The sequence below is a fragment of the Schistocerca americana genome, chromosome 2 (genome assembly GCF_021461395.2).
Source record: "Schistocerca americana isolate TAMUIC-IGC-003095 chromosome 2, iqSchAmer2.1, whole genome shotgun sequence".
Taxonomy (NCBI): Eukaryota; Metazoa; Arthropoda; class Insecta; order Orthoptera; family Acrididae; genus Schistocerca; species Schistocerca americana.
This window is the reverse complement of record NC_060120.1, coordinates 183,389,323-183,401,664: the sequence shown is the minus strand read 5'-3', so window position 1 is coordinate 183,401,664 and position 12,342 is coordinate 183,389,323. Positions and strand designations below refer to the sequence as shown.

The 12,342-nt window shown below is 38.8% G+C and overlaps 1 protein-coding gene across 3 annotated transcripts in view; it reads left to right on the top strand.

Annotated features, from left to right (window-relative positions):
- Positions 1-12,342, top strand: part of LOC124594980 (ATP-dependent DNA/RNA helicase DHX36) — a 248,689-nt gene that overhangs the window by 21,041 nt on the left and 215,306 nt on the right. For all 3 annotated transcript variants that reach the window (XM_047133510.1, XM_047133511.1, XM_047133509.1), the window contains exon 2: positions 294-410. In XM_047133510.1, coding sequence (XP_046989466.1) covers positions 294-410 — 117 coding nt within the window. The remainder of the gene's footprint in view (positions 1-293; positions 411-12,342) is intronic.

Sequence of the window (12,342 nt, the reverse complement as noted above, 5' to 3'; positions counted from 1 at the left end):
ATATTGGCAAGAAAATCATAGGCATCATTGCTTTTCCTTTAATAAGTGATTTTATTGTTATGTGAATAATGCTTTGCCTGCATATTATTTTATTGTTTCCTTTTTTAGTTTCTTGTTATGTCATTATCATCTGTACTCCATTTTGTAGACTGAAATGAAAACATTTGTTACAGACAAACCTCAGTGCATATTTTTATGTTTGGAATTATTGAGTACATTAACTTAATCTCCTAGGAACTTGATTGATAGAGACTGATTTTTAAGTCCAGTATGCATTCTTTTGTTTCTAACAGATTATAAAAATAATGGCAGAGGTGGTCCCAGCTATGAGAGACACAGTAATCGCTCTGAAGACCGACCTAGAGGAAGAGGAAGAGGACACCCTCCAGGACTGCGTGGCAAAGAGATTGGTGAGTCCTGTTGCTGCTGACTGAGTTTTCTCTGTTACCCCAGTATTCATGTTAAACCTATCGGTCAGTATAAGTTTTGGAAGTGGGAGAGAGGTACTGACAGATTGGAACTGAAGTGTGCCTGGATGACTTGGTGGTTAGGAATGCTGTTTCTGGTTGCTGTGGATGTGTAAGCTGTCTAGCAGTTTCAATATTTTGTGTATCCTTGCATGCATTAGATTGGATGTGGCTTTGGCAAAATAGATCTCTTTAGATTTGAGCAAGGACATACTTCTGGTACACACTTAATTTGAGTAGCTGTGGCAATGACAGCATAAAAAACTTGTTTTAAGCCATCAACACCAGGATGTGGATAAAGAGGAGAGTACACTGGCAAAATCCCTGGCCTTTCTTCTCTTCGTTCAAACTATTTCATTCAGTATAGCTAGAATCGTCTGAAAATCCCAGGTTATAGAAGTTTTCTGTCCAATTGAGGTTATAGACCTGTTGTTGTTGTGGTCTTCAGTCCTGAGACTGGTTTGATGCAGCTCTCCATGCTACTCTATCCTGTGCAAGCTTTTTCATCTCCCAGTACCTACTGCAACCTACATCCTTCTGAATCTGCTTAGTGTATTCATCTCTTGGTCTCCCCCTACGATTTTTACCCTCCACGCTGCCCTCCAATACTAAATTGGTGATCCCTTGATGCCTCAGAACATGTCCTACCAACCGATCCCTTCTTCTGGTCAAGTTGTGCCACAAACTTCTCTTCTCCCCAATCCTATTCAATACTTCCTCATTAGTTACATGATCTACCCATCTAATCTTCAGCATTCTTCTGTAGCACCACATTTCGAAAGCTTCTATTCTCTTCTTGTCCAAACTATTTATCGTCCATGTTTCACTTCCATACATGGCCACACTCCATACGAATACTTTCAGAAATGACTTCCTGACACTTAAATCAATACTGGACGTTAACAAATTTCTCTTCTTCAGAAACGCTTTCCTTGCCATTGCCAGCCTACATTTTATATCCTCTCTACTTCGACCATCATCAGTTATTTTGCTCCCCAAATAGCAAAACTCCTTTACTACTTTAAGTGCCTCATTTCCTAATCTAATTTCCTCAGCATCACCTGACTTAATTAGACTACATTCCATTATCCTTGTTTTGCTTTTGTTGATGTTCATCTTATATCCTCCTTTCAAGACACTGTCCATTCCATTCAACTGCTCTTCCAAGTCCTTTGCTGTCTCTGACAGAATTACAATGTCATCGGCGAACCTCAAAGTTTTTATTTCTTCTCCATGAATTTTAATACCTACTCCGAATTTTTCTTTTGTTTCCTTTACTCCTTGCTCAATATACAGATTGAACAACATCGGGGAGAGGCTACAACCCTGTCTTACTCCCTTCCCAACCACTGCTTCCCTTTCATGCCCCTCGACTCTTATAACTGCCATCTGGTTTCTGTACAAATTGTAAATAGCCTTTCGCTCCCTGTATTTTACCCCTGCCACGTTTAGAATTTGAAAGAGAGTATTCCAGTCAACATTGTCAAAAGCTTTCTCTAAGTCTACAAATGCTAGAAACGTAGGTTTGCCTTTCCTTAATCTTTCTTCTAAGATAAGTCGTAAGGTCAGTATTGCCTCACGTGTTCCAGTGTTTCTACGGAATCCAAACTGATCTTCCCCGAGGTTGGCTTCTACTAGTTTTCCCATTCGTCTGTAAAGAATTCGTGTTAGTATTTTGCAGCTGTGACTTATTAAGCTGATAGTTCGGTAATTTTCACATCTGTCAACACCTGCTTTCTTTGGGATTGGAATTATTATGTTCTTCTTGAAGTCTGAGGGTATTTTGCCTGTTTCATACATCTTGCTCACCAGATGGTAGAGTTTTGTCAGGACTGGCTCTCCCACGGCCGTCAGTAGTTCCAGTGGAATATTGTCTACTCCGGGGGCCTTGTTTCGACTCAGGTCTTTCAGTGCTCTGTCAAACTCTTCACGCAGTATCGTATCTCCCATTTCATCTTCATCTACATCCTCTTCCATTTCCATAATATTGTCCTCAAGTACATCGCCCTTGTATAGACCCTCTATATACTCCTTCCACCTTTCTGCTTTCCCTTCTTTGCTTAGAACTGGGTTTCCATCTGAGCCCTTGATATTCATACAAGTCGTTCTCTTATCTCCAAAGGTCTCTTTAATTTTCCTGTAGGCGGTATCTATCTTACCCCTAGTGAGATAGACCTCTACATCCTTACATTTGTCCTCTAGCCATCCCTGCTTAGCCATTTTGCACTTCCTGTCGATCTCATTTTTGAGACGTTTGTATTCCTTTTTGCCTGTTTCACTTACTGCATTTTTATATTTTCTCCTTTCATCAATTAAATTCAATATTTCTTCTGTTACCCAAGGATTTCTACTAGCCCTCATCTTTTTACCTACTTTATCCTCTGCTGCCTTCACTACTTCATCCCTCAAAGCTACCCATTCTTCTTCTACTGTATTTATTTCCCCCATTCCTGTCAATTGCTCCCTTATGCTCTCCCTGAATCTCTGTACAACCTCTGGTTCTTTCAGTTTATCCAGGTCCCATCTCCTTAAATTCCCACCTTTTTGCAGTTTCTTCAGTTTTAATCTACAGGTCATAACCAATAGATTGTGGTCAGAATCCACATCTGCCCCTGGAAATGTCTTACAATTTAAAACCTGGTTCCTAAATCTCTGTCTTACCATTATATAATCTATCTGATACCTTTTAGTAGTTATAGACGTACAAGACTGGAATTTGCCATATATCCTACCATCGTGGTATAGCTTACACGGATTAGACAGAGTAGCTTCACACCTGTGTAAAAATAAACTTTTAACAAAATGTCAGTTTGGTTTCCAGAAGGGTTTTTCAACGGAAAATGCTGTATATACTTTCACTAATGAAATATTAAATGCTCTGAGTAACCGGAAGTCACCCGTTGGGATTTTTTGTGATCTATCAAAGGCTTTTGATTGTGTAAATCATGGAATACTTCTAGATAAGCTCAAGTACTGTGGTGTGAATGGGACAGTGCTCAAATGGTTTAAATCATACCTAACTGGAAGAGTGCAGAAAGTTGAAATAAACAGTTCACATAATATGCAAAAAACTGGTGATTTCTCAAACTGGGGAACAATCAAGAATGGGGTGCCGCAAGGTTTGGTCTTGGGTCCTCTGCTGTTCTTAATATATATTAATGACTTGCCATTCTATATTCACGAAGATGTGAAGCTGGTACTTTTTGCCGATGATACAAGTATATCTATCACACCCAACAGACGAGAATTAACTGGTGAAATTGTAAATGATGTTTTTCAGAAAATCATTAAGTGGTTCTCTGCAAATGGTCTCTCATTAAACTTTGACAAAACACAGTATATACAGCTCCACACAGGAAATGGAATGACACCATTAATAAATATAGACTTCGATCAGAAATCGGTAGCTAAGGTGGAATATTCAAAATTTCTAGGTGTATGCGTTGATGAGGCGTTGAACTGGAAAAAACACACTGAGGATCTGCTGAAACGTTTGAGTTCAGCTACTTATGCTATTAGGGTCATTGCAAATTTCGGAGATATACATCTGAGTAAATTAGCTTACCACGCCTATTTTCATTCTCTGCTTTCATATGGCATCATATTCGGGGGTAACTCATCATTGAGCAGAAGAGTATTCATTGCACAGAAGCGTGCAATCATAATAATTGCTGGAGCTCATCCAAGATTATCCTGCAGACAATTATTTAAAGAGCTAGAGATCTTCACTGTAGCCTCACAATACATATATTCACTTATGAAGTTTGTTATTAACAATCCGAATGAATTCAAAAGTAATAGCAGTGTACATGGCTACAACACTAGGAGAAAGGATGATCTTCACTACTCAAGGTTAAATCTAACTTTGGCTCAGAAGGGGGTAAATTATGCTGTCACAAAAGTCTTTGGTCACTTACCTAATAGCGTCAAAAGTCTGACAGATAGCCATATAGCATTTAAAAGGAAATTAAAAGAATTTCTTAATGGCAACTCCTTCTACTCATTAGATGAATTTTTGGATATAGTAAGTGGGAAATTTCCTAAAAAATAAATAAATAAATAAAATTGAGTGTCGTAATAATTTGTGTAATGTAATATTGTGTGTAGACAACTTTTATTAACCTGACACGTTCCACATCATTACGAAGTGTTGTATTCATGATCTATGGAACAAGTACTAATCTAATCTAATCTAATACTATGGAAGCACACTACACTGAACTTAAAAGCTGTATTCACTTTTTGCAACCAAGTAATTCTGGTATTGCTGATTATTGTATATCCACCAGACATCCGATGGAGCATGATACAATGGTTTTGCTCACAACAACATCTGTTTGGGATAACATTAAAAAATCTGTGGAAATACACATAGAGAAACATCTGTATGACTATGAAAATGGGTACCAGTCAGGTAATAAGTGGAACCCCGTCATTTCCATGATGTGCTTTAAACAGAGACAATGGAGTACATCAATGACCACAACAAATGATAAGCTGAGGTGATCTGAATTCTGTGATTCCATTGGCAGTGGTGCTGTCCACCAATTGGTGTGCTCAGTCTGTGTCGCCATGATCGTAATGCATCTGCAAAATATGAGGTCAGTTCAAAGAATTCTGGAACATTTGTAATTTCACACCAATGGTGTATTGGAGTAAAATTGGTTGGCATCTGTGGATATGCCTGTGTTTAATGTGTAAATGCTGGAAGTTTCATTGTTGCATGTCTGTTAGTTATTATTCTGTGCTGTATTGTGTAGAATGTAGTGCCCCATAGTTTGCAAATTTCGAGATGGCAGAGTTGGAGGAGCAATGAGTTTGCATCAATTTTTTTGTGAAACTTAAGAAAACCTTTAGAGACACACCAAATGACACAGGAAGCCTACAGTGATGAGTGCTTAAGCCATACTCACTGTTTAAAAAATGGCCAGATGGAAGTTAAAGATGACCTTCGTTCAGGACCCTTTCGATGTCTGCTGACAGCACTCATGTCAGGAACGTAACCGAAATTGTGCTTGCCAATTTAAGGCTGACTGACCAAGAGGGTGCAGAAGAAAGTAACATTTCACTTGCATCATGTCATGAAATCCTGATGCGTCATCTTGGAATGCATAGTGTTGACACCAAGTTCGTCCCGCACCTTGTGAGTCAAGATGAAAAAGACCTTCGCCTCACAATCTGTGAAGAGCTTTTGGTTTGCACAGATGAGAATGAGGTGTTCCTTAAGACAATCATAACTGGTGATGAGGTGTGTGTGTCTACATTGAGACCAAGGTTCAGTCTCCACAATGGCTTGGTAAGGTTCTCCAAAACCAACAAAAGCTCATTTTTCTTTGACTTAGAAGGATTAGTTCATCATAAATTCATGCCACAGCGACAAACTGTTAATCGATGGAATTATCGGGACTTGTTGCGACTCCTGCAAGAAAATGTGAGAAGGAAACGACGTGAAATGTGGCGAGACAATTCATTGCTCTTGCATCATGATAACCCACCTGCACATTCATCACCGTTGGTGTGTCAACTGTTGCACAAAAAACAAAATCACTGTGCTACCTTACCCTCTGTACTCTCCAGTCCTGGTCCCTGCGGACATTTTTTTATCTTCAAAGTTGAAAACACCATTGAAAGGACGAAGATTTGCAAGAGTAAAGAAAATTTGCAGATTGTACTTTGCATGATCCAGCAAGAGGCATACCAAGGCTGCTTCTGGAAGTGGAAACAGCGTTGAGAGAGGAGTATCAATTGTGGAGGAGAGTATTTCGAAGGAAACCAAGCACAAAAAATGAAAGGTAATAGTAGAAACATTTTGTGGGCAAAATTGTGAAATTTTTTTAACAGACCTCGTACACAAGCATGCTGTTAAGTTGCAGGATGGGGAAAATCTTTACCATTCTCTGATGGCTCACCTGAGGATGACTGGTAGGTGCCCAGTCGAAATGTCATCCAGTGAAGTGAACGACAACCAGCTACAAGCCTGAAACTTCTTTGAATATCACCACTGTAATGTAATACGACAACAAAAGGTCTTCAGTGATCATGATCATCACTGGAGGCAATAGCCATGAAGAGCCGGTGGGACTCTATTGTATTGAATTTAAGATCTTTGTTCCTAGTCCCATGCTAGCTATAAAAACATTATTTCCAGAAAGGTGACTGTCTCAAATTCTACGAACGTTACCAAGAATGTGTTGACAAGGCTTTGTGCCGTGACTTTGCCATTTGAATCAGTGGGTAATTAGAAGTGGCCGACATGGTCTGATGAATTGTCATTCTGATTAGCAGTTAGGTTTGTGAGTATTGAATGCCCTACTTTGCTTTCCTTACTCTGTATATGCATTGTTTGTCAAAACAAAAGACCATTTAAGGTGTAAAACTGCCTGACAAGAAATAAAATTGGAGGAGGAAGTGCATATAGAAGTAGGAGATAGGTTAGTGAAGCAGTTAGTTTTACAGAGCACTGAATTATCTGAAAGTAAAAAAGTAACCTTCAGAGCTACTGAAATCAGTTGGAGGCAGAGTAATTAGAAAGCTACTTGAGCTGGTGGTGTAAATGTGTGAAATAGATACCTTGCCATTAAATTTGCAGAAGAATGTGGTATCACCACATTACCAAAGAGTGTACAAGCCATTACAGGATGGGTACTGTTACTGCGAGTGGTGCACAATTGGCAGATTCTCAAGTACTGTGTTAGATGTGGAGTTAGGAATGCAAGAGCAATTTGTATTTCATTTATTAACAGATGATTACATATGCCAATATAGTGGAAGCCGTTGTGGTGTGTCCAGTGTGCCACAGGAAATGCCTGATGTCCATCTGGCAGAATGCCGAAGCAATACTGCAATAGCTGGTGGCATCACATCCTTGCTGATCAAAAAGTGCTTTGCAGTCGTAAGGCCATTGGCAGCTGTGTCCCTTGGTGGCTGCTGGAAACATTCAGCATGGTGCAGTGTACCTTGAAATCTTGGAAACCTGGAAGAAGCCAGGAATTTTCAAAATTAGAGGAGGGGGGAGAAACTTTAAGTTTTATTTAAAAACCTTGATTTTTAAAATTTTTTTTGCAATCGTAGCCGTACTGATATATTACCAGTTTAAACTGTGTGTGATATTTCAGATAACATTTGACTATTCCAAGAGAAACATATGTCTTATACACGTGATAACTGTAGGTGATCCAATGTTTACAGAGTGATTCGCTTTATACTCATCGAGCTGTCACTGAGGTGGGGATCTGAGGAAGCTGATTGATGCTACTGTGTATGAGTTGGGGAGAAACAGGAGAGTTCATTGCTTCGAAGTGTGGCATAAAAGACAGATAAGCCACTATGGTAGAAATACACGAAAGTAATAAGTTTTGTAAAAGCGTTTTATAGACACATTCATATTCAGTTCAGCACAATGTCCAAAATTACGTTAAGCCAGCTGTAGAGTCTGCCCAGAATACCGTGGTGCGGTAGGGGGGGGGGGGGGGGGTTATGAGCAGGCGCTGTAGGGGAAATGCAGAATGCAGAATGCTGGATGGGAAATGCCACTCTCAACCGAAGCCTACGCTCAAGTTTTTGTAATTATTAAGTAGGTCCCCTCCATGCCCACACTTGCGTGGTGGCCATTCAAAAAAATGTGACCCCTGGTTTGGTTAGTATGTAAAAAGAATTCCACTGAAAATGTAAAGATTTATTTTTGCTTGGCTTGTTAACCATTTGTAACTTTCAGAGAAGCATCGTTAGTGGCCAATTTTGAGTAAAACCTATAGGTTTCTCTTGTTGCCATATTAAAATTTGCTTCTTTTGCCAAAACGCAACATAGTTTACACTGTGTCAGCTCACTAACATGTTGTCCAGACGAAGTTGCGAGAGAATTCTGAAACAGAGGTTTTTTAAGTGAGGAACTGAGGAAAATTAAGGTCAGTAGCTTATGAAAATGTCTTCAATTATGCAGTTCCAAAACACATGGCATTTCTCGTTTCATCAGCTGTTGATGATCCCTAAAAATTACATTGTTTCATCGGAAAAGTCATGTAATTTTTTGGTGTAACACTGTAGGTAGTGAATTTTTGCACAATAGCCATTTGGCAATATACTCTCTTCATTGAGTGCTACTATTTGCCAAAATCTCATTTCAGTATCTCAGGCCATTTATGACCATTAACAAAATAATGGGCACATCATCGTGAACCTGATGTATGAAGCTACAAGTAACACAAAAATGAAATGTTTCTACCAATAGATTCTGTAAAATCATTTGAGAAACATAGTACAGCATGCGCCTTGATTCTGTCGTTGCCGACTGGCTGAAACATGGCAGACACTGTGTGCGACCCCTTCTGAGGAAACAAATTAACTCATCCAGTGCTTTGCATGAAAATTGGTCACTGGACATCCACCACCACATCCTGCATGGACTTTAACTCTTACATCCTGTGCGGATCTTAACTCTTACTGTGTCAACCATTAGATTGTTGTAGTTTTCGGCAGTTGAAGACAAGACGTCATAGTCACGAAGAGTAATAACTTGTACCGATACGTATTAAACAGATCTATGGGGCTGAACGACTGCTCGACAGCAACGGACTAACATATTATGAATGGAGAAGTTAAAGCTAGCCATCGGTTGCACCAAGGGGTAATCAGCAATTTTGTGTCTGTAAATCTGTAGCTTGTGAATGCTTGCTTTGCCATTTCGTCCAGTGGAACGGCAGTAACCATCAGTAGTAATGGAATGAAGTCAAGGCTGTTGTAACGCAATTATTCGCACAAGAGGAGACTAATGACATTTTAGACATTTGTAATTGCTCTCATTTTGAAGCATTTATACAATTATCATTTTAAGTAATTATTCACCTTTTTTTAAAATGTACTCTCCCGTTTGTGTTTTCTTCCATTCGCAGCACTGCACGACATTTATAATAATTTTTCTCGCTTTACCCTGGTGTTGATGACATTATAGATATGGATGAGCCATAAGTAGCGTCTTCATTCATTGTTTTTCCTCTCAGTCACCTGAATGGATAAAATTGAAACAAGTGATTGTTCACTGCATAATGGCTACTTACTACAATGCCACACACTGCTAGATTTTATTGCTGGGCTGTAGTTCCACGCAGCACAAAATAAAATAAACATTTTCCTTGAAAAGTCCGTAGCACTTTCACTTTGAAGCAGCTGAATAAAGATAGAAAATCACGCAACGATATAAATGAAAAAAGCCTGTTGCACAGACCGTTAAATAAAAGAACGCACAACTGGTAATCACAATTGGTGACAGTGTGTAACCAACAGTAATTGGCAAGAGAACAAACGGGATGAAATTGTTGTATGGCTTTGAACAAGTTCATGCCAGCAGATTATTTAAAATAGCATTTTCACCTTGGATGTGTTGAAAGCTCAAAAACATCGGAACTTGCATAAAAGCACAATGCAATATTGAAAGTCTTACGAGCTTCTATTTCCGTGAGTTGCTCCTGATCCCAAGAACAGTACAAATGCTACTTGTACTTTGTACAAGAAAGTGGTGAACATTTCCAGCATAGGTAAAAGTGCTTTGGAAAGTCACGCCGAGAGCGTAAAGCAGTGGAGTTCTAGTGAAAATTTGCAAAAGTCGCTGCCACCAGATGCCCTCATGCAGCATTCCGGACCTTCAACAATAAATTTCGACACAGTCAGTCATACACCACTCCAAGGTATTTTTACAAATAATTTTTACACAACTTATCATTTTTTAAATCATTTATTTTTAGTACCGGTACGTCTTAAGTTTGTATGAAAATCGCAAATTAATTTACTAAATATAAAACTTCAAAAATACGTTATTTGAAAAGCAATATCATTTTATAAAACACATAAGCAACTTACCTTTGTTATTTAGTCATTCTCCTGGAGTGGGACAATAGTCTTCAGTGGTTTAGTTTAGGAACGAACCAGTAACATCACCCCCCCCCCCCCCCCCCCGCCACCACCACCATCCTAATTCCTTAAAGAACCGAATTCCCATGTGTGAAACAGCTTAAAACGTCTGAAACATACCGGTAGTAAAGTGAAAACAGATTAAAATGACATGCTTACAGCTAAAACAGTGAACATGTAGTAAGTAGTAAGTGATAAAGGTTCCTCTCTCATTATTTTATGAGGCTGCAAGCGACAGAAAGTTCAAAAGGTTCTAAATAAGTTGTAAAGTTCATTGGAAGTCACTAAATGCTCTCGTTCTCAAATACTAGATGAATATAGTCTGGGTAATTTGTGCACCATTGTAACTCCTGACACAGTACTCGTTAAAGCCTGTTATATGGTAAGTGTGCGAGATTCACCTTACGAGAAAGGGTTTTCGTATAGATATCGACCGTGTGTACCTGAATGGTTGCAAATCAGACTTACATCCACTCTGTAATAACAATGATCCGTCAAGTATGTTCGAAATGCAATTACACGTCAGGATGGGTCAAAAGCAACCCAGAAGATGCTCCCAATGTGACAATAATACAGTCGCCAGCCTAATTAGGCATTAACTGAGTTTCTTCCCTGTACAAGTTTGTATATATTCATGCAAAACAACAAGTTGTAACACTACATAATATAGTAGAATTTTAGAACCAGAAAATCTATGGAACTGATAGTTTCATGTTCTGTACTGATATGGAAAACCATGAATACATAACACTACACTATAATGTATACTACAAAACTTTATACTGTCAATTAATCTGATTAAAATTGGGCATAAGTTACCCTAGAAATTGCACTTTCGTGCCGCACACAAAATGTCAATTTTGATAAAGCTAAAACACTGGTAAATTTTGACTTTTATATTGACTTTAACTTTTGCTGGTCAAACCAATTTAGAACACTCCAAAATTCAAGTGAATTAGGGGGGGGGGGGGGGGGGGACCCTGAAACTGTTATGATCGCTGTATTTAAAAAAAAAAAAAAAAAAAACTAAATTTATTATGCGTTCAAGATTTCCAGTATATAAGTTACTACTCTTTTCATCTTATTTACTGCTCATTTAAAAGCCTTTAAATCTGTCTCAAAATAATAAACTTCATTACTATATCAATACTAAAGTTATCTTTCGACTTCGTTAGACCTTCGCTATTGATTTACAGGTTCATTAACAAAACATTTCTTTAAACACCATTCTAATATAGCTAGGTCTGCAAATAATTATTATTAACACAATTTTTAGTTTTCATTTCGGGACACTCGGATTGCACAACGTTTGGAAAGGATCCTGTGTAGGTTAGTTGTGAGGATAATTGAATGATGGAAAAGTTCGGGTAAAATTTAGGTTATTATTGCACCAAACAAACAGTTCACTCTCTGATACATATGAATACAGTACTAAAAGTTTCAACCTGCTAGTATCGATGCGTCGGTTGGCAGGCGGCACGATGGTGAGGCACAGAGCACACATACAACAACAGCTATGGCTCTTCACTTATCGGCACTTTAATTCTTCTTAGCGTCACAATACTTTTCCATTTAGTGCCTATGGAATTTTGCCATACTGTGTGGGCATTGGAACGGCATACCCGAGGCTCAGTGAAGCTATGTCTTCCAGGAGAGCCTCCTCACTCCAGAAGGTGTTGCTCAAACCAGTGCCAAACTACAACTACAACTGCTACTGTGTCCGTTGTGCCGTACAGTGCCCGCGTGCATTTTCCCGCGCTCGCCTGCCATCCACCTTTTACCGTTCCCTGACAGACCGGGTATTCACCCGAGGTTTTGCATTCTACATATCCTAACACATTACCTACGTATGGATCAGACGGACAGTTACAATTTTAAACATCTTATAACAGTTTCAACATTTGTTACATTTCAATTCAATTACAATATTACTTGACATTTGACATAAACATTAATATTCACATTGAAACTT